The 23125-nt window shown below is 41.6% G+C and overlaps 1 protein-coding gene across 5 annotated transcripts in view; it reads right to left on the bottom strand.

Annotated features, from left to right (window-relative positions):
• The window catches only part of Fat3 (FAT atypical cadherin 3), a 602516-nt gene that overhangs the window by 463603 nt on the left and 115788 nt on the right, over positions 1-23125 (bottom strand). For all 5 annotated transcript variants that reach the window (XR_005091996.1, XM_037207739.1, XM_037207740.1 and 2 more), the window contains exon 2: positions 15117-18422. Coding sequence is in view for 4 of the 5 variants with exons in the window: in XM_037207739.1 (XP_037063634.1) it covers positions 15117-18405 (3289 nt within the window). In the remaining variant the exon portion in view is untranslated. The remainder of the gene's footprint in view (positions 1-15116; positions 18423-23125) is intronic.

The raw sequence follows: 23125 nt of genomic DNA, 5'->3' as shown, positions 1-23125 counted from the left end.
AACCCAGTGTTGAGTGCTGAGACCTGAACTTGGGTCCTCTGGAAGAAGAACTGCTGAGCTATCTCTCCAGCCTCCTTTTCACCTTTCTTCACAGAGAAATTATCAGAGTTTGTGGCAAGCATCCAATCTAATCATTTTTTTTTTCTTCCTGTGATTAGAGACTTCATCAGGAAGCTGCTTCTTGGGGAATTTTCTTTATAACCCACTACTAGCTATGTACTCTCTTCTCCTCATCTGTGTCTAAAGTCTCCTGGCTTACTGTCCTTTATCCTTTACATTTATCTCTGCTGATCATGACTGTCTGCATTAGAGTGAATGATAGGGGATTTCAAGTTGAGGAGGTTGGGATAGTCAGGGTAGCTTGATTTCTAATATTCCAGTGAGCACTTCTGGGCACCTGAATCAGTGCAAGTAAACAAGATCTATCATCACGCAACATGAGTGAGTACCAAGCAGTGGAACAGAACAAAGAGAGCATGGAGGTGAGCTTTCTCTTCTGGATCAGAAACACTTTCTCCTTGTCCTTGGACAGCAGAACTCAAGGCTCTCCTGCATTTGAACTCTAGGATTTCTATCAGTGTAGTCATCTCCAAGATTGTTCCGGTCTGAGTATAAACAATCCTTCTTCATGTACTGAAGTCTTGGTGCCCAACTAGTGGCACAATAGGAGGGTTACTGGGTCATGAAAGTACTGACGTCATCAAAGAGTTAACCCATTGGTGAATTCACAGCTGATGGGCTATCATGGGGTGGGGAACTGGATTGCTGCAAGAATGTTGTTGAAGGTTGTCTGTTATCTGTCTTTTCTTCTTGGTGCTTTGATTCTCTGTCTACTTCCCAGTTCCCAGTGACCTTTGATGTACCTCAGCGAAAGCCCAGGAAAACTGACACCAGTTGACAATGGACTGAAATAATGAGACAAGGCAAATGTGTCTTCTTTTAAAATTGTTTGCCTTAGATATTTTGTGGCAATGACAGAAAGTAACTAAAAGTATGTGAAGCAAGGCTTTAGACCTAGAACTGGAGTCTCTTTCTGACTAGGGCTGAGCCATGCTGCTAGCTTCCCTGGCTCTCCTGCTTAAATGCTTCTTCTGGAGACCTCCAGAATCCTGTGAGACAGATCTTTTTAATACCTGCCCCTTTCACACACATGGGGACAGCGGGAGGGGTGAAGCCTGAGAAGAAGCCGAGCAGATACCATTCCCTTAGATCCCAACCCCAGCCTCTTCTCTCTCTCCCACTTCCTGCCCACAAACTCACACGTGTATTTGATAAAACTACATTCTGACTGTGGATGTTCACAAGAAAGGAAGGACACAAAACTATGTTCTAGCCACATTGATTAAATAATAAATAATCCTGCTGTTTTTGTTTTATGCTTTTAAGAATTCTAGGGTCCAGAGATGGGAACTGTGGGGTTTTAACAAAGCAGAGTCCTGGGAAATGTATTGTTTGTGTTATGATGTTCTGAGTAATAAAATGCCTCCACACACAAGCATCAGAGTGTATGGGCTTTTGCCTTAATTTTGGTTTGTTGTGAGTACAGAATCTTTCCAAAGCACAGCTCAGTTTCAGCCTACTCTTCGGGTGGTGCTCTACCAATGTCAAGCATGCTCCAAGGCAACATAATACTTAACTGCTCCTCCTGCTTCCTAACTGAAACTCTTCACTGATACAACATAGCAGAGATTCCTGCCTCCCACTGTAAACAGCACCCATGAAAAAAAAATGGAGGCAGTAATAGCTGCAAATAGATGAACTGTATTATGAAAGTTCTGGTTTCCCTGACAGCTACCCAGACACATCAGCATATCCGAAAAGTCTTAGCTGAGAGGTTGGTACTTTCTTGTGAGAAAAATCATGTCAATATGAGGCCAGGCATGAAGAGGAGACATCAAAGCTAGCCTCTGCTCACATTTCTTCTAGGTCCAAGCTGAAATTGTCCTACCCTATGGTTCCCTGTGACTTCCTGCGGATGCACAGGGGACTGGGAAACAATATGGCAGTTGTGAAGCTGAGACCAAGTTAATAACATGCTAGTATGTACTTGGGATCCCTTCCATTTGGCCTTTTTCTCCCCTGTGCTCCCCTGGGATCGCACTCTTAGGACCTATCAGGTACTGTCCTTCTCCCAGCTGGTTTATAGGGAACCTGGGCAATGCTGATAATCCTGTCTTCTCGTTGCAATGATAATTGTCTCACTGTGTGGTAATGAGGTGATGAACCCTTCCTGACTTAAACCCCAGGATGCTTGGGGTTGTTAGTCCAGAAAATGACTAAAGTACCCTGATTAAGCTCTCAGAATCCACTGCTGACCTGCCTGGCCCAAACTGCAGCTCCTTCACAAACTTGGAGGACTCAGAAAAGAAATTCCAAAGCAAGCTTGTTTTCTCATGTGAGAGATGGGGAAGACAGTAGTGTCTAGCTGCAGGTGTTCCTGAAGGAAAGCGAGATAACACTAATTCACTCCCTAGTAATAAAGTACAGAGTGGACCTGGTCTGTGCATCGTGCTTCATGCCTGGTTCTCATTGTAGTTCATAAACTATTTTGGGAAAACTTTCTGCTCTGCAGTCTCTAAATGTCACAGGATTATGTGTGTGGAAATCGATTTTAATAGAATTATGTACATGCTATCATAAACAGGTTATGGATAAAGTATAAATTTACTATAGATTAGAGCAAATTTGTTTTGAGGGTGACATCCTGCTTCTTAAGGGTATCCAACCAAATTATGAAGCCCTAAATTAGCTAAACTATGATTATATTCTTTTGAATCACACTTTGTGCCTATGAAGTTTAGAATTCTGACCTAAGATTAGCATCTGTGAACATCTGCAGCTAAGTTGTCTGAGTGATTCAACCAGAGCATACCAGTCACGTCCCCACACACACCCAAGTGAGGCAGAACTGTGATTCTCTCTCTCTCTCTCTCTCTCTCTCTCTCTCTCTCTCTCTCTCTCTCTCTCTGTGTGTGTGTGTGTGTGTGTGTGTGTGTGTGTATGTGTACATGAGCAGACTGCATGTGGATACCAAGGGTTGATGTTGGTGTCTCCTTCAGTCATTTCCATCATATATTTACTGTTTTAAGATCTTTTTTTAGTGTGTGTGTCTGTGTGAGGGCATATACTCATGTGTCTACAGGCAAGTGCAGAGACCAGAAGAGGGTGTTGGATGCCTTGGAGCTGGAATTCTAGTCATTGGGTGCTGGAATCCAAACTCCAGCAAGTGCTTTTACCTTCTATAGCATCACTTTATGCCCCTCTACATTGTTATTTGAGACAAGGTCTCTCTCTGTGTACCTGGAACTCAACTAGTGCAGCTAACCCAGCTGGGGCAGTGAGCCTGAGGGATCCTCTGTCTCCACCTCCACAGGACCAGGATTATAGTCACCCCAGCCATGCTTAGACTCTATGTGTGCCCTGGTAATACAAACTCAGGTTCTCATGCTTGTAAGGGGAACATTTATCAACTGAGCTTTCTCCAGCTCCAAAACTATCTGTTTATTGATATTGTTCAGTGTCTTTGCCCTTTGCCTCCAGATTCTTGCCATGGTAATTTTCATATGTAAGGCAAAGAACCTGTAAGCATTCTAGGGATCTGAATAATTTCTATACATAAAAGGGAAAGATCCAGAAAGCTATCTAAGGAAAATCACCAAGACAAAAGACATATAAACCTGGCATAGGAAGGCATGGTTCCTACCACATTCATAATGAATGCTTTGCCTTGGATACTGAAGCACCGATACTGTGCATGCACTGGGGCTTGTTTTCTGTAAATAATTAGATGAGAGAGAGAGAGAGAGAGAGAGAGAGAGAGAGAGAGAGAGAGAGAGGGTATATTGTTCTTCCTATTATACGGAGTCTAGACCTGTGACACATTAATGGTAAGAATATTTGTGGCAGTGAGTTTGATAGGATATCTTCCAAAATTTGATAGCAAGGTTGAAAGTTTACATTAAATTATCAATAAGAAGTAAGCCTAGGAAAAATACATCTTAACTCTCAATAATAAAGCCAGATTTCAGCCATCCACTGTGGAAGACAAGCAAATGGTATTTCCATGCTTTCTGCAGCAATTATTATGAGATTGCTATACTACAGAGAAGCAAGCAAACCAAGGATGCAGCCAGAAATGAGGCCAATGTCAGGATTTGGCCAGTAAAGTATCATGTTGCTTCTGTGGGTTTAAATGATGTCTGTGGTATTTATGAACTTTGCAGTTTATGGAAATATAATTTTTTCCTCATTTCAAAAACATGCAATTTTTCTGTCATAACTTGTTCTTTCTTCAATACAGCCGCTCAGTGGTGGCTCTCTGGCCCTAAGGAAGCTGGGTCCATTCCTGGGGTTGCCTCAGAAGACTTCCATCTTATCACTAACTCACCCCAGTGTTCCAAGTGTCTCTCAGAGAGTCTTACCTCAGAACATATGGAAATCTTCTCACAATCCAAAGGTGATGGTAAGGCCACAGGAGTGGCTGGTAGATGCTTTTGGTTCTTGTACATGACACACTTTACTGTTACACATTTCTCTGTCAATATGACCTACCCTTGACTTAAACCACCACCCATTCTGAGCAAAGCTCTAGAACAAGAGAGAACAGGTGCATAGTTAGTACTAGAATTTGGGGAAAAAGAAGTAGAGGGCCAGAAAAACATTTATAGGTCTCAGAGGTAAACCTCTGTGTGTTTATGTTCTTGTCAAACTACCTTTTAATGTGTGTGTATGGTGTATACCTAAATTCTCTATCTTAATTTTCTCAAATTTTATGTACTTTTTAGGTCACTATGTTTCATATTTGATAAATTTTACTAGCTATCATTTTCAACTGTATGTTGCTTTTTCAAAGCAACCAGAATATTAACTATGCTATGCAAATGAAAATCTGTGAATTTAATCACGAAGAATGGCCCAGAGGAGCCACTAAATCCTATAGTGTCCAGTGGGAGAATTTGGAGAGCCCTATTTTATTCAATAGCAGTGCACAGAATTTAATGTAAATCGAACCAACTCCTACTCACAACTCTTTGCAGATATTCTCTGGATAAGATGTACTTTCATAAAAAAAAATAAAATAAACTGGCAAGCTGAAAATACGGACTGCAGACCATTTTCATTTTCATTTCAATGAAACACTGAGAGTATAGTGGCATCACATAAATATTTATCAAACTCTATAATTCTTCCAACTGTAATGATAAATGAAAATGTCCTTCAAGGTACATGCAAAACACTTCCAAAAATTGCCCTGGTTAGAAAATTGAACTGATGCAAGCTACCCAAAGTCATGGGGGACACTAAATCCATCCCTCCTCCTTCTGCACAGCCTGATACACAAATATGAGCTGGTCCTTGTTATTGCATTTCCTTTCACTGCTGCTTGTGTCCATTTTTAAATGTGAAAGAAGGACCACACACAGAGGAAAGAGCACACACGTCCCAGGTGGTCAGCTTGCTACCCTATCTGGATTACTTCTTTATGATTGTTGTTACTCTCATCATTTACTGGTTATATGGGGACAATAACAGCCCAAGATTGATACACAATGCAGACATAAACCAACAGTCCTCCATTAAAGCTAAATTGCCTCCAGCCAACAGCCAAAAAAATGTCAAGAAAAAAAGCACCTGCTGAAAACTGTGGTAGAAACTCTCTATCCATCATTTCCCAGAAGCGTCTCTCGTCTCTCCGGCCTGGCTTACATGGCAACTCCTAAGTTCATCAGAACAATGTGATGTGTTCAGAGCTCCTCTGGGAAGCCTGATTGTTTTTCTTGCAAATGAGTATGGTCAGAAATCCCAGAGCCAAGCAAAGTTTCTGTTGTCACTGATCATAACTCCATTCCTCTCCTTTGCTTGTTCTGATTCCAAGGGCTCGACCAGAAGCTATGCTTATTTTGAGTCAAATGAGCTCCAGTAAGATATCACATCTGAAGTAGATGAAGAAAAGGAACACTGTTCAGTCTAAAGTTGTCATGAATTACACCAAAGTCTCCTAAGAATGAATGTTTCCATCCTGAGCTTATCAAGGAGGAGTTACCAGCAACGAGAAGAAGGGTAGAAAAGATTAGCAATCATCCATAAGACAAACATTGTTTCCAGTGCCTCTGAAATCAAGGAAAGGAAACTGACAGTGAAGTAAGTCAAAGGTGCTCCCGTGGGGACCAAGCACTCTGTCAGTACCTGGGTTGGGCTCACGGTTTTTGCAATTGCATAAAGCTCTTTAGTGTTTTCTAACAATACAAAATTTCCCTTTTTGGCATCCACTGTCTGGATTATCTGATGATCAGAAACTGCAGAGAAGTGATTCTAAATATAGTACTGGCCTTACTTCTTCAGTGAACTAAATATATGCTATTCAGTGCATGGCTTTATTGTTTCCTTGGCCACCAGGTGAGACTTATCTGTCTCTTTACAAAGGACCAAAGCACAGCATGATAATGACGGAGAGTTTGAAATATTCAGGTCACTCTGCTGTTCACTGAACCCCCTTTCTCTTCCCATTTCTGGTAGTGGAGAAGCAGGGCAGGAGTTAGATAGCAAGAAAAAGACCTGCTTTACTTTCCTCCCTGTGAAATAGATAGCTATCACCACACCTGCTTCTTCAGAGCTCCAATACACCAGAGCAGGGTTATAGAAACCACATTTAATAAAAGTTGCTGGAAAATAGTACTCAAAATACATTTAAAATTAAATCTGTTTCAAAAACATTTACCTAAGAAGAATATTTTACTAGTTAGGCTCCTGGAAGAAGGCAGACAGTACGCAGTGCTAACCCAAGGAAGAAGCATATACTAAATTTGCTACACAGTGCTAACCCGAGGAAGAAGTATATACGAAATATGCCACTAACAAAGGCATGGGTGAAGGTCACGGAAAGTCAACAGTGTGCATTTGATGTTCTAGGCCCGTCCATCAAAGGATGTCCACAGCACCTAATGTGAAAAAGTCAAAAGGAGAAATACCCCAAGTCCACCCTTTTCCTCCTCAAGCTTCACTTCCGTCAGAGAGTATAAAAGCAAACTTGCCTATCGTCTTCTGGACACACAACAGGATACAAAGTAGATATGAAGAGTCAAGTGAACATACCTATAAAAGTTACAAAGTTTATTTATTGATGGTTGGAATATATTGTCTAAAAGAGCAACTACTTTTTCGATAATTAATATTTCTCGGACCTTTTTTGGAGCATATAGTTAGATCTAGGCACATATTAGGTCCCTAGCTTCTACGGAGTCTATAAAATAAATAAAGCATTCCATGTCCAGACAAGTTGGAGAAATGCTTACCAGAGCGTCAATACAGGAAAAGATCCAGTTGAAGGCACTGTGCATGTGAGCTCCCCTGCAACATCAGATGAGTCAAACCTAGAGGAAATGAGCCCTGGCTTACGGAACTTCTGAGTGTGATCACAGATATGAGCATCTTATGAAGAATGTGGCATATAAACAGTGCTCAGTGAACATTAGCTTTGCTGCTCTGGAACATTCTGGAAAGGCCACCACTATGGAAGGCCCACACCTTACACCTGCATCTCTTTTACATCACTAGTGTCTGCCCGGTGTTTCTCATTTAGGTAAAATCAGTTCACGTGAGATAAGATAGACAATAGGAGCTGATCTCATCACTGCTTCGTTGTGTCATCATTTAGTAATGATTCACTTGTCCTTTCTCTCCCTTAGTAAAGGAGCTGTCATCACTTGGACTTCTATAACAAAACACCTTACACTCTGTAGTTTATCGACAAACACAAAAATACCACTTACAAGTTTAGAAGCTGGCAAGTCCAAAATCAGTGTGAGAATTGACCTAATGTCTGGCAAGTGCCCATTCCTCATAAATGGTTTCTTCAACTGTACCCTCACACGATGGAAGAGGAAAGAAGTTCACTTGTACTGCTACCCTAAGGTTACTAATCCTGTTTATGAGAGAGGAGTCTTCATGACTTCTTTTCCACAAAACCCACCTCATCACACTGCTTCCAATGGCTGTTAGATTCCAACACATGGATTCTGGATGGATGCCAACCTTCAGACACTTTCAGACTGTCCCTCTGTCCCAAAGCAGTGCTGAGCTTGTCCTAGGGCTGTGCTCTGACTCTCAGAATCTGAGAAGATTCTGCATGGAATCTTCCAGAGTCTCTATGAGTCCAAGCACCCTTTCTTGTGAAGAAGACACAGAGACTGCCTATGGAGGGCTTGCAGGAGCAGGAAGGGACATGGGGTAAACTCTAGAATCTTTCCCACTGGATTTCAGATCTCAGAACTGCTAGCAACTGGACACATGATCCTGGCTGAGAAAGCCTCTGATGCTACCTCATTGACTTTAAAAGCAACTTGCCCCGGGCCGGGTCTTTATAGAGTCTCAGTGAGTGGAAGAAATAAATAGCAATAATGGGTAACATAATACTTTCTCAATTATCTCTGATTAAAGTCCCAAGCTAGAATCGGTTTGTCTTAATTAAATATTTCTTTAACCCCAAGTAAACAAATTAGTGAAATTTGTGCTGTAGTTTATGGTTTACAAAATAATCGAACACAAATTCACAGTTTAAAATACACATTGTGTTCTTTTTAGAACATTTTGTACCTCTGAGTAGTCAAGAATATGGATTCCTGTTGTGCCATAGAGTAAGAATTAATTCTTTTTGAAGGAAAAACTGATTAAATTGCATCTTCCACAGTAGCGATTTAAATTGTGATCAGACTCAATGCAGCATGAGGAGAGTTAATCCAGCTCCTGTGAATATTATTAAACATTTAATAAATGCTGGTTCACGGTTAAGAATTTTAAAGGTGTGGTTTTGTGCACTGAGTACCAAAAAGTCAAGAATTTCAATCTAGGAAGTGCATCAACTACCCCCAGCACCCCCTCCCTTTCCATGAGGCACAAGCTCCCAGAATTATTGAAGCACAAATGGGCTTAGGAGCCATCAGAAAGACATTCAGAAAAAGATTGCCACTGAGGAATAATAAAAGGTTTATCTGTATAGTAAAATTTGATTAGAAAAGAAATGTGCCTAGCACCTGAGCTACATCATCTGCCATTTAAAGGGATGAGAAAAAAGACCTTAGGAAAAATACCGACTCTGCCAACCCCTTTCTTGGGAGCCCAAGGTTCAGGTCTCTCTCTCTCTCTCTCTCTCTCTCTCTCTCTCTCTCTCTCTCTCTCTCTCTCTCTCTCTCTCTCCTCTCTCTCAAGTGAAAACAATTTATTTATTTTCATTTTTCTTTATTAAGAAATTTTCTACTCACTTCACATACCACCCACAGATTCCCCCTCCTCCCTCGTCCCACCCCCAGCCCTCTCTCCCATGCCCCCCTGCCCTGCATCCCCAAGGTCTCCCATGGGGAGTCAGCAGAGCCCAGCACACTGAGCCTAGGCAGGTCCAAGCCCCTTCCCACTGCACCAAGGCTGTGCAAGGCATCACACCATGGGCACCTGATTCCCAGAAGCCTGCCCATGTACCAGGGACGGATCCCGATCCCCTTGCCTGGGTGCCCCCCAAACAGTTCGCCTTACTTTCAGAGTCTGCGTGCCAGGATGGCTTAGAAAACTGACAGGAAGCTTCTCAGCTCACCTAAGCTCTACCACTTGCAGTCTGGGACCTTACCAGGGGTCCTGCATTGCGAACAAACCCCAGAATTCTTGCTCCAAATCTCCAAGTTGGTGAGTAAGGCGTAAGGCCAGGCACTGAGCAACCGTTGGCAGCTGACTTCCAACTTTTAAAAGGCAAAAATCCAAACATGCAGAGATCATGTCTGCCTTCATGGGAACCAAGTGGACCCAGAAAAGTTTAGGCCTGAGTCTCAGGAACTACTGCCGGGCTTACGAACCACTCCCTGAGTGTTGGTTCTAGCGATGCTTTTCAGTACTTCAGGGCCGAGAGTCGATGGATCCTGAAAGAATCATGTGAGGCTCTGAGCCCTGTTGCGATGGCTTCTGTGTTACTTCCCAAACCTCTGAACCCTGGCACAAGTGCACACAGCAACTACCCAGGAGCTCCTGGGCTTAGATCCTGAAACTTGGGTTCAGTGAAATGCAACGAAGAAATATGATGTGGAATATTATGAGAATTCTACTCTTCAGCTCCACATCCAGGCATCTTTTCCATAATATAGAGGGAAAACTTTCATTGTCTAAGAGAAGAAAATGAAATGACGGGGGAAAGGACACTTGCTATACTTTTAAAAACTAAAAGGTGCTCTGAAAAAAAGATCTCAGAAACACAATGAGTGTGAAGAGAGAGAGCACCTGTGCTCAGTCTCAGATGCAGGTGCACAGTCTGGCTTCCTTCACGATTCACTTAGCTTTGACCCCTCGAAGCTAATGTTCACATCAAATGAATTTTTAATTCGTCAAGTAGTGTTACAACACAACTGACATTATTTTTATAAATGAAAGAGTCTATTTTACAAAGTTAAGAATGCAACAGAACAGATATGAACCACTGAAGTTTTTTTATATTTCTTTGGTGAGGGGTTTCCAACAGCAAGGATATTAAATGTTTGGAGTTATTTTCTAAAATAAAAACTCAAAACAGTAAACTGCAGAATATATAGGCAAAGTATAGGCTACTTGTGACAACTTCTCCTGCCCTTGACTCTCTGAATCAAACCCACGGTTTAGCTTCCTAATTGGACAAATTACTGTACCTTAGATAGCAGTAGTTAATAACTTAGCTATACATCCTCCTATTGACATCCACCTGAGTTACAAGTCTTAAAATGATCATTGCAGGGGGAAACTAAAGCCCCCTCTTTGAGGGCACAGCACAAGTTCAAGAAGGCCCTCTGCCTTGACCATGTGAGCACACTGGTCTCAGGCCTCCAGCATGCACAACTATAAGAAACGAAAGTCTATTAAAGCCACCCATGGTGGTGGATGGATTTTATAGTAGCCTAAAACTGAATGAGATAGGTACTAAGCAATTCTATGACTTTCGTAGAAAATTAGTTAGTATATGCAAATTTGCTCTGAAAACACAACACACTAATACCACCATTCACAGGACAAGAGAATATGCATTTTCTTTTTTTGAAATTTTTAGAATCTACTAAGACTACTAAGGAAAATATGTGGTGCTAACAGAAGACACACACACACATATGCATGTACACATAAACTTGTACACATGTGTATGCACTCGAACATGGAAAAGGACATACAAACATTGACACACATATACACATACATGTCTAGGCAAATATACATTTGTACAAATGATAAACATAGCAAGCATTTTTAAAATTATGCTGTTATCTATGATGGAAGGTAAGTAGATAGATTTGGGCAATAAAGTATTTGCCAAATTTGCTCTGCATTTTAAAACATCTATAAAATCAATTATAAATAATGTGTTATACAAAAATCCTAAGACAGTTAAAAACAAAAACAATAGCAGCAACAACAAAAACCTTCTGAATAATAAAAGAACCCTGGAGGTATCACCTTCCCTCACCTCAAGTTGTACTACAGAGCTATGGTAATCAAAACAGCACGGTAGTAGCACAACAATAGGTATGTCCATCAATGGAATGGAATTGAAGTTCCAGGCATAATTCCACACACCTATGGGCACTTGATATTTGATAAAGAAGCTAGAAATAGAGACTGGAAAAAAAAGGAAACATCTTCAACAAATCGTGCTAGTCAAACTGGATGACTGCATGTACAAGAATCCAAATAGATTTCTATTTTATGACATTGCACAAAACTCATTAAAGACTTCAACATAAAACTAGATACACTGATAGAAGAGAAAATGGGGAAGATCCTTAAATTCACTGGCATAAGCAAAGACTTTTTGAACAGAACACCATTAGCACAGGAATTAAGATTAACAATTAGTGGAACTGAGAAGCTGCCATTCTGTATGGCAAAGGACACCATCATTCGGACAAACTGGCAGCCTACAGGATGGGAAAAGATTTTTGCCAACTACACATCCAATAGTTTGCTAAGATCCAAAATATATTAAGAACTCAAAAAAGTCCTAGATATCAAGAAAACAAATCATCCAATTACAAAATGGTGTACAGGTCTAAACAGTATTCTCAAAAGCAGAAACTCAAATGGCTGAGAAACACTTAAATGTTCAGCATCTTTAGATATCAGGGAAATGCAAATCAAAATTACTTTGAGGTTTCATCTTTTACCAATCAGAATGGCTAAGGTCAATAAAGTAAGTGACAGTTCATTCTAGCAAAGATTTGGAATAAGAACACCCATCCATTGATGATGGGAGTGCAAACTTGTACAGAAACTATGAAAATCAGCTTGTCAGTTCCTCAGAAACATGGGAATCAATCTACCCTGAGATCCATCTATACCACTCTTTGGCATATACTCAAAGGATGCTTCATCCTACCACAGAAATATGTGTTCAACAATGTTCACTGCTGCTCTATTCATAATAGCCAGAAATTAGAAACAAACTAGATGTCACTCAACTTATGAATGGATAAAAACAATTTAATATATTTACAAAGTGGAATATTATTCAATGATTAAACTATGAAATTCTCAGGTAAATGGATGGAACTAGAAAAATAATCCTCCTGAATGAGGCAATCTAGACTCAAAAAGACAAATATGGTATGTATTTGCATATAAGTGGAAATTAGCTGTTAAGTCAATGATAACCAGGTTATAATCCATAGAGGCAGAGAGATTAGATAAAAAGAGACTTGGCGACAGATCGACATCCTTAACAAAGGAGAATAGAATAGATAGTTCTGGAAGGGTAAGAGGGGGACTAGAATAGGAGGAACAGGTGGGGAGGTGGAGGGAAAAGGAGGATGAGGGAAGGAATATGGGGAGAGACAGCTAAAATCAAGGGCATTTGAAATAGAAATCTAACACAGTAGAAGCTTCCTAAAATATATACATGTATGAAGGAAATCTAAACAAAATCACCAAATAATGGGGGAGACAGAGCCCCAACTGGATGTGTTTGTCACCAAATGAAGCTTCTGGTTGGGACTGGGTTACAGTTAATTGAGTTGTTGGCCAAAGGGATCCCATGGGAACCTTCTAACAACCTAGACTGTTGTCAAGACTACTGGTTGCTCTTCACAAACTGACAGCAAGGCCCCATTGCTGAAGGCAACACCAACACAGCCCATTGAACATGGATAAGTTGAGCTGATGCTTACAAAGAGCCCCCCCCCCAACTACAGACTAGTACACTGCAACTAACAAAAGGAGAAATGTCAACACTAAGCCAGGCATAAACCCTTTTTATCTACAAAGGTGTTGTGCTTGCAAGATATGCTAATATAATGGTACATTAAGCTTGTGGGAGTATCCAACTAGTATCTGATTTGACTTAAGGCCCAATCTTCAAGATGGAATCCATTTCTGACATTGCTTAGTTGACCAAGAACCAGAAACTAGATAATCCAGGGACCTAGGGTAAATCCAAACACTACTGTTCTACTAAAGGAATATAGAAATAAAATAACTCCTAATGACTTCATGTGATAATCATAGATCAGTGCCTTGGTCAGCCATCATCAGAGAAGCTTTCTCATGCATCAGATGGGAACAAACACAGAGACCCACAGCTAGACAATATACAGCGAGTAAGAGACCCTGGAACATTCTGTCCTAAGTGGTATGTCTCCATCAAATCCATTCCTCTTAGTGCTGAGGGAACCCTTCAGAAGAAGAGGTGGAAAGAATGTAAGAGCCAGAAGGAACAGAGGACACCAAGGAAAGAAGGCCTTCTAAATACCACACGACCAATGCACATATGTACTCACAGAGACTGAGGCAGCATACACAGGGCCTTCAATGGTGTAAAGCAGATGGGGTGTCAGAGCTGAAGGGAGAAGTGAACATGTGTCCTCATTCCTAACCTAGGAACTATCTATAATTAATAATCACTTACAAATGAAAACTTAGTTTCCTCCAAGGGAGTCTCACTGGGGGAACTAACTACTCTTAAGGGTAGGCCCCATGCCCAGCAGTAGATGGCCAACAGAAAATGAAGTCAAAGGAATGTTTTCAAGTTCCTTGTCTCATAATGCCATGTCAGGGCCCTTCCTTCCTTTCTTCCTTCCTTCCTTCCTTCCTTCCTTCCTTCCTTCCTTCCTTTCTTTTTTCTTTCTAATCTTATTTTACTTTTTATTTATTTATTTTTCTCTCTTTTTTGTCATACAGGTCCTTTGCATATGTGTTATGGCTTTCAGTTCTGTGTTTTTATGGGATTTCTGAGTGTGCAAATGAGTAGGTCTCTGTGTCTATTTATGTTTCTTGTATCTGTGTTTTCTTGGGTTCTTTTCCTTCTGTTTGCCTATTTTGTTCTATTCTGATGTGTTTTTGTCTTATCTTGTTTTATTTTATTATTATCCTTAGAAGTCTGTTTGTTTTCTAATGAGAGACAGAAATGGGGTGGATCCAGATGGGAGAGAAGATGGAGAGAAAAAACTGGAGGAGCAGAAGGAAAAGAAACCATAATCAAGATATATTAGATTAAAAATATTTCAATAAAAGAAAAAAGATATAAAAAATAAACCATTAACATTAAAGGTGTCTTATACCCAAGTTTTTATGAATAGAATTTATGACACGGTTCTTTTCTTTTACAAAAATGCTTCTTAAGTCACATGCTCATGTCAGAGTATGAGTGCCTATTGTTCAAGGGCTGGATGTAGGCATTCAACATGAAAGACCAGGCAATGATTTCCTAAGGCAAAGCTTTACTATAAAGGGAAAGATTCATATGTAAGATGCATTTGAAAATCAATTTCATACTTCTAATTTAAAGCTAATTTGAATAAAATTGCTGTATCAGGACCATTCATTTGGTGAGGGTCAGGAATACAATCACCAGGGGAAACAACAATGTAAAACTTCTCTGAAGACAACCTCCTAACAGCCATGGGGAGAAGGAGAAACAACACAACACAGACAGGCGACTCACTGGGGACTGTGTAGACTGAGCTACTTAGAAACCAAGCCATTCTAAGATGTGGATCAGGCTCTGTGTCATGTCCCCTCTAATAGAGAATCTTCCCCATCTGCTCCAGTGCCCTGATTCATATCCGTCCTCCAAAACCAACAAATAGAGGTGAGAGGACACATTGAGCACAAAACATTAAACTTACCGCTCTCATCATCTATGCTGAATCTCCCAAGACCACTGCCATCTCTTATGGAGTACTGGATCTCTCCATCCCTACCAGAATCCTCATCATGGGCAGTCACCTGCAGCACACTTGTTCCAATCCGTGAGTTTTCTTTTACAGATCCAACAACAGCAAAGTCTGGGAAATAGGGCATATGGAGGTTTTCATTGACATCCACCACCTCCACCTCAACAAAAGAAACTGATGACAGAGAGACAGGCCGCCCTTTGTCTTTGGCCCTGACTGTAAGGTTGTAGAATTGCTGCTTCTCATAGTCCAGCTCTTTGCTCAAGCGGATGGCTCCACTTGCTTTGTCTATTTCAAACCTCCCATTATAATCATTAACCAAAGAGTAACGCACTTGACCCCCTAATCCAAGGTCAGGATCCTGAGTCTCAAGCCAAGCAATGACTGTACCAACAGGGAGATCTTCAAGAACCTTCACACTGTAGCTAGTGGGGATGAAAGCTGGGGAGCAGTCATTGACATCATCCAGAAAGATCTTCAGGGTGACAACAGAAAACAGTTGCTGGCCACTTTCTGCTTTGTCTCTGGCTTCTATTTTCAAAGAATAGTTGGCTTTGGATTCCCTGTCCAGTTGATCAGCTACAGAAACAATTCCAGTTGAGCTATTGATGGTGAACTGCTGTGTGTCTGTCAAAACCGAGTACATTACCTCACCGTTAGAGCCCAGGTCTTTGTCTCTTGCTTCCACTTGGATAATCTCAGTGCCGATACTTGAACTTTCAAGAATGCTGACCGAGTAGCTGTCCTGAAGGAACACTGGGCTGTTGTCATTCGCATCCTCCACATTGACAGTCAGCAATCGCCACGAGGATTTCTGTGGCTTTCCAAGGTCATATATGGTTATGTTGAGGAGATAGAGGTCCGTGTGCTCTCGGTCCATGGGCATAAGGACTTTCAGTTGTCCAGTTTCCATATCAATATTGAAGCAACTGTCTGTATTTCCATCTGATATTGTAAACAGCACCTTGCCATTGAAGCCAGAGTCAGCATCATATGCTTTAATCTTCAGGATGTTAGTTCCAACTGGCATATCCTCCTTCACAGCCACATCAGAGGGAAAAGACTTGTCAAAATGTGGTCCCTGCCTATTAATTGAATAAAAGTCAAGAAACCCATCTTCTAGATTCAGTTTTCCATTAGCTTTTGCTTTAATGAGCAGCTTCTCTGCCAATTTCTGAGCCACACGAGTTTCTCTGCAACTGAAGCTCTTTGAAGACACTTTCCCGTGGAGGACTGAGATGTTAATGGTCATGGGGTCTGCAAAATTTTCCCCATCTGTAGCTGTGATTCTGAGGGCAAAATTACCATTTTTAATGCCGGAATTCATCAGTGGCTTTTTAAGTTGTAAAACACCAGAGTCTGGGTTTAAATAAAAGAATCCAAGTTCATTTCCAGAAATGATTTTGTACTTTACAAGTTCGAGTTCATCAATATCTATCGCAGAGACAGCTGTGATGTGGCCCCCAACAGGAAAGTCATATGAAATGACTCCCTGACAAGCCACTTTTTCAAAGAGAGGGATGTTGTCATTGACATTTCCCACCCGAATGGTCACATTCACCTCGCTTTCATGGCGGTATGGGGAGCCCCAGTCAGATGCTCTCACGATGAACCTGTAGGTCTCTGGGGAGGATTCAAAATCTAACTCTTCAGTTGTGCTGATCACACCCGTGAACTGGTTAATGGCGAATGGTAAAAGGTTCAGGCTGGCAATGCTGTAAGTGATGTAGCCATTTTCTCCTTTATCCTTATCAGAGGCGGACACTGTCAGGACATTTGTTCCAACAGGAATACTCTCATTCACAAAAGTCTCATACAGTGTCTGCTGGAATTCTGGGGTGTGGTCATTGGCATCCTCAATCCCAATGGTGACTTGTGCCTTCACATCTCCTTCTTTATCTGTTACCTCCAGCTTATAAACTTCTTTCTTCACTATATTCAGGGGCTGTGCTGTGACAATCAGGCCTGACCGAGGGTTAATTTTGAAGTATTCTGCATCCTTCCCAGGAGATAGTTTGTATTCCACATCCAGTGGCTCAGGATTCACCTTGACTATGGCCACCAAGACACCAGGAGGGGAAAACTCACTTATGCTGACTTCATACACATCTTTTTCAAACCTGACCGGGGTGCTGTCTCTCTTGGGGTTGGCAATGTGGACTGTCTTTAGTTCTGAAAACTTCTGAGGTGACCCTTTGTCTTTTGCTTGAAGAGTGAGGTTGTAGCCATAAGAGAAGCTTTCCCAGTCTACCTTCCTTCTCTCCTTGACTTTATACTCATTCATCCACTTTCCTCCTTTGGCCAGGAAGAACTGATCCAAAGGATCTCCAGCCACGATGGACACAGATTCGATCTCTCCATTGGCCCCCTCGTCCAGGTCATCAACTGTCACTACTGCATATGTTGGCTCCTTGTCCAATGAGAAAGGGATGTGAGTGACCACATGGATAATTGGAGCATGTTCATTTATGCGTTCAATGTGAACATAAAGCTTAGCAGTACTGCTGACTCCATTATTGCCATAGAGTTTCATTCCCCGGTCCACTGCTAAGATTTCTAGATCATACCTGTTCTTCTCATCATAATTTAATCGTCCACTTAATGAGATGACACCACTTGTGGGGTGGACTGAAAAAAGATCAACCTTGTTTTTAAAGTAGTAGTAGAATTCTCCATTGGAACCGATGTCTGCATCTGTCGCCGTCACCTGGGCAACACTGGTCCTGAGTGGTGTGCTTTCTGCAATAGTGACCGAGTAAGTGGTAGGTGAAAACAGAGGCCTCAGGTCATTCATGTCTAAAACCTGGATGTTCACTTTGGTCCATGCTTCCAAATCTTCTCCTCTGACGGAACCTTTTATGATTAATAAATAATTGTCTTGGATTTCCCTGTTCAATATGGCAGAATTGCCACCTTTAGTTCTAATCCTGAGAAAGCAGAAATCTGCAATGATGACCTCTTCAGCTTTGAAGAAACCTTCCTCGTCACCAGACACTATTCTGTACTTGATGTCCCAGGACAGGTCTATTAAGGTGATGCCCATTCTGCTCTGGCTGCTGACATAGGTCCTCGCTGCTGAGTTTTCATACACTGTAGCATTATAGATGGATTGTGTGAAGTGGAAGCCCAGGGGCCCCGTTCCTGGCAACCCCTGGGAGACAGTGGCCAACAGCTTCAGGAGCAGCAGGAGGAGGCAAGAAGGAGGCCTTGTGCCCACACAGTGTCCCATAGTCACACCCATCACATCACATGTCCATCCTGGAGAAAAACACAGAGAAAAGATATAGATTAATTCAGAAGAGAGTGAGGGAAAGAAACACACACACACACACACACACACACACACACACACACACACACACACAAAGCCAAAAACCTGTTATGAAACGGTGCTTTCAGAAGGCTTTATTGTAAAATCTTTTCAGTAAAGCAGCAATACTAAAATCAGAACCTTCACTGCTACCAAATAATAAAGAATTCAAAGTCACCAGGATTTAACCTTATCTTGATTGGACTTCCTTAAATGACTCTTTTCTGCTTCTTTTGGGATTGGTTTGGAGCACCAAATTTATTATATGTTGGAGGTCAACTTAGAAATGGATAATTGGAGACCTCAAATGCATTTAACTTTGACCTATAGTAGCCTTTTATATAATTATACTAGGAAGCTATTTAGATATCTTTATTACTGCACAGTTCAAATTTTAAAAGAAAAACTCCAAAGATACTAAAAGACTATCAATAGAAAATTAAATAATTGAGTACATTCTTAAAATAGGATGTAGTCCCCAAAATGATGGTTAGAGACAGATGCTTTCGAATGCATGAAAATGAAGGGCTAAGGTAAAGGTGGCCAGGCTGCATTGGAGAATGTTCTATTTAAATATTGACGTGGACAGTTGCATCTTTAGCTTTGAAGTGTCTACTACTGAGGGATGTGGAGACGTCATTTCATTTTGCACTTCTCTCATTGAACATTACTTACCAATGGCTGCTCAGATTCTTTTACACAATTATAATCTTACAAAGGTCTGCGTCAACATATTACTGTCTTCTGCTGTGTGTATTTTAAAACTGATCAAAATGAGTAGGTAGTTCGATGTCATAAGAATAAACAATGTCCAGTGTAATGAAGTACAGGTGACAATTCCTTCAGAAGCTGCATGTACACCCTACGTGACACTCCTTAGTGGCTATCATCCATCACAGAGGCAGAAGGAGAGCAAACGTACTTTCGTAAAAGTATATGAGGGATTACATGAGTGACCTCCAGCTACTTTTATCAGTGAATACCAAATTTTGTCAGTCTCTGCAGTTTTATGACCATGCAGATTAAAAGGCAAAAACATTTTCCCGTTTTAATCAGTAAAATCTGTTAAATACTGGGTGGAAGTGGCCATTTAACAAGGAGTTGCTAAATCAGGTTATACTGCTAATCATATCTTCAGAATGTCTAAATATGAGTTATTACTCCAAGTAGCACTGTCAGGGCCCTGCCAGTCCCCTGCGGCGGGTGAAGAAATGGAGACATAGATGTCCCTGCAGGTGCAAGATGACTCAGGTGGCACACTGCTCAGCCTCTCACTGGGCTGCATTTCAAAAAATACTTATTTTATTATTTTTCATTATGTATAGGTATGTGTGTATGCATGTGGATATGTGCAAATAAGCACGGGTAACTTGGAGTCCAGAGGTGGCCAATTTCCTGGAACTCTAGTTACAGATGGTTGTGAGCTGCCTGACATAGGTAGGTCCTCTGGAAGAGCAGCAAATGCTCTTAACCATTGAGCCATCTCTCGAGTTTCCCACTGCATTTAATTCTGAATCAGGCACCATTTAACCTGATCACATATTAGAAAACGGGCAGGTAAATAAGTTAGCATTCTTGGTTAAGCCATTGGCCCAGTCAATATTGCCAGGTAGATGTGGCTAAGCAGGCTCCCAGACCCTTGGTTTTCCTAATGTCACTTGTCTGTGTGCATTTCTACCATACCTTCATTCTCACTGAATCAGCTGTAAGCCAGATGACAAATTCAGGCTTCTTGACACACAGGTGACATAATTTACTTCTACTGAAGTAGTCAATAAAGATTATTGATGAAAACACATGAACCCATCCAGCATCTCTAATTCCTTATCCCCTTTCTGGCTATAAATTACTGGTATTACAATAAAAAAAAAAAACTCTGCATAAGTTTAACATTTTAATGCATTACACATTATTTTTGTAGCATATAAAATGTTTCAAAGTAGGCAAAGTACATATTATTATACCCTTTTCTAGGTAGAACATCAAACTTTCTTTTCCTAGTGGCAGAGGGTGAGTTTGAGTGGAGTTGAGGGGAGTGTGTGCATGCTGAGTTCCTGTGGGACGGTGTGCCTTGCTGCTGTCACCAGCTGAATCACCTAGAAAATGCTAAAGAGCAGGGAGGAGACAGCGTGTCCATTACAGGGACCTCATGGGCTCATGGGCAGCACAGACCACAGTGAAAAGCAGAAAGAGGGTATAACCTCTACAAAAGAAGTTAATTTTACATGCAGCTCCCTTGAGTATCATCAAGAAATGTCTCATGGGCTGAGAACATAAATAATCAGAACTGTACCATTGCTCAGAGAGCCAGAAATAAGAGCAGGCAGGTGGCAGCCAGTGATGCTAGGCAGTGGGGTTCAAGAAGCACACTATTTGGCTCCTGGGCATTTCAGAGGTAATGATTTGTATTTTGTGTTGTACACACAACTAAACTCTGAGTGTGGTAGCCCCCTCTCCAGCAATCCCACACTGAAGCCACCAGAAGCTTTAATGATATTCTGTGTGCACTGATGGACCTGTCTTGTCATCCTCTGAAGATGCCTAGAAGTAGTGGAGGTGCTGATCTCAGCCTCACTGTGACTATGAGCAGCAATGCAGGCTGTGAGAAGGGGATGCGAAGGCCACGTTCTCTTCTCTCACAGGAAAACCCGGAAGTTCCCGCAGTACAAACCCAGGCTCTGCCTTATTTCCCATTCATCCCGTTAACTTGGGAAGCTGCCCATGGGAGCTGTTTGGCCTATCCTCTGCTGGAAGAGCCTGAAGTCCACAACTGCAGGAGAGGGACCATGACCCAGTGCTCAGCTTCTCCTGTCCTTCCATCCCTGCCCTAAGCTCCTACTGCAGAAAAGCTGAGAGGAAGCACACGTGTGCCCAGTTCTGCCTCTGGAATCCAGGGCAGCACCCACTGTACGTGAAACAATCATGCCAGTCCAGTGAGCAGCACCTTGTAGTGCCAATGTAACCAGAGGTCTTAATTTTTCATTTCAAGTGGCACACCTTACTTAAGAGAGAGAGACAGAGACAGAGAAAAACAGAGACAAAGACAGAGAGAATTCAGAAATCACGTGGGTTAAAAAAGCAGCTTAAAATGCAGTTTCCATAGGGGAAACTGAGGGCTTAAGGAAGGAAAATATTACCCTATTCACAGTCCTCGGATCTGACAAGAGTAAATACTGTGCTGTATGTCCATTCTAATCACATCCACTGACCAACCATGGGACAATCTCAGAATGAGCACTCATCAACATTTGGGAGGACCATCCCGTTCCAATCTCTGGTTACTTCCCTGGGATATTGTCTCCATTGAGTAGTTTTCTACCGTGACCTAGGGGTGGTCACCTTTTCAAAGCCTTTTATGAATCCTTCAAAGCAGAGAGTGCTGTCATATGAAACTGACTGTTCAACTTAACTAATCAAAATTGATGCTTTCAAAAACTGAGTTATTCTTTAAGCAAGATCTCTGCTGCTTTTCCTCTCTTATAAACTAGAATGAGTGGTTTTCGATACAATTGGAAATACTTCAAAGCAGGTGTAAATAGATTTGTACTACTGTGTATGGAAATTTGTATTTAACTTAAAAAAAAAAAAATGAAACACTAAGCAAGAGTACCTCTGTCAGCTTCAAACCCCAAATATCTCCTATGACATTAATGTCTGTGGTTTTGAAGAAGGAAAACAAAACCTCACCTGGCACAAACGCTGTCTGGCAGTTTCCCTCATGGGTTTCAGGAATACATGAGTGCTAGAAGTTAGGGATTTGGTACAACTGTAAAGTAAACACTAGAAGAAAACCCTAGCTTCTGTTCTTAGCATGCCAAGATAACAGTTGCTATTATTTCAGCAAGGTATTGGCTTTTCCACATGGAAGCCAAAGCTGTTTGTGAAGCTATGATAGCTATGATGTCTTAGATGCCCTGTACATTGATTTATCCTACTGCTTCTGGATTATTTTAAAGAAAGCACCTATTTCTGTACCCCAGAGCCCATTTTCTACAACTTAGCAACATAATCAATATTTTTATACAATCCCCAAAGAGATCACTGAGCCATCAATCTTGGAGACATTTGTCTTTCAGAGGCAGGACTGGCATGACTCCCAGGCAGCCCTTTTCACTGTGAGTGTGAATCTCAGTGTGGGACTCAGATGGAGCATGCAGACCTTCCTTTACAGGGGATGAATAAAGATGGTCTCCCCAGGAAGGGGAAATAGAACAGATGGGAATAGGAGGGATCTGATGGGGAAATGGGGTAGAAGGAGAGAGTATGGAGAGAATTGACTGAAATTGGGTTCATTTGGGGGCACGTGACATGGAAACCTAGTACAATAGAAACTCACTGAATAATACAAGTGTTACACTGATGAGGAATTCTAGTAATGGAGGATTTAGAGCCCAAACCAGTCATCTTCTGTAACCAGGCAACTTCCAGTAGTGGGACTGAAACACCAACCCAGCCACAAAACCTAAGCAGGGCTCATAGGGGCTCACAGAGACTGAGGCAGCAATCATGGAGCCCACATGGGTATTCGCTAGTTCCTCCCCTGTGGTTGTGGAGCTTGGTGCTCCTGTTGATTCCTAACAGTGGGAGTGGAGTTGTCACTGACTCTTTTGCCTGCTCTTGGGACCCTTTTCCTTCCACTGGGTGGACTTGT

Source organism: Peromyscus leucopus, chromosome 7, assembly GCF_004664715.2.
Source record: "Peromyscus leucopus breed LL Stock chromosome 7, UCI_PerLeu_2.1, whole genome shotgun sequence".
In the NCBI taxonomy this organism is placed as follows: Eukaryota; Metazoa; Chordata; class Mammalia; order Rodentia; family Cricetidae; genus Peromyscus; species Peromyscus leucopus.
The sequence above is the reverse complement of the archived record's forward strand: the minus strand, read 5'-3'. Positions and strand labels throughout refer to the sequence as shown.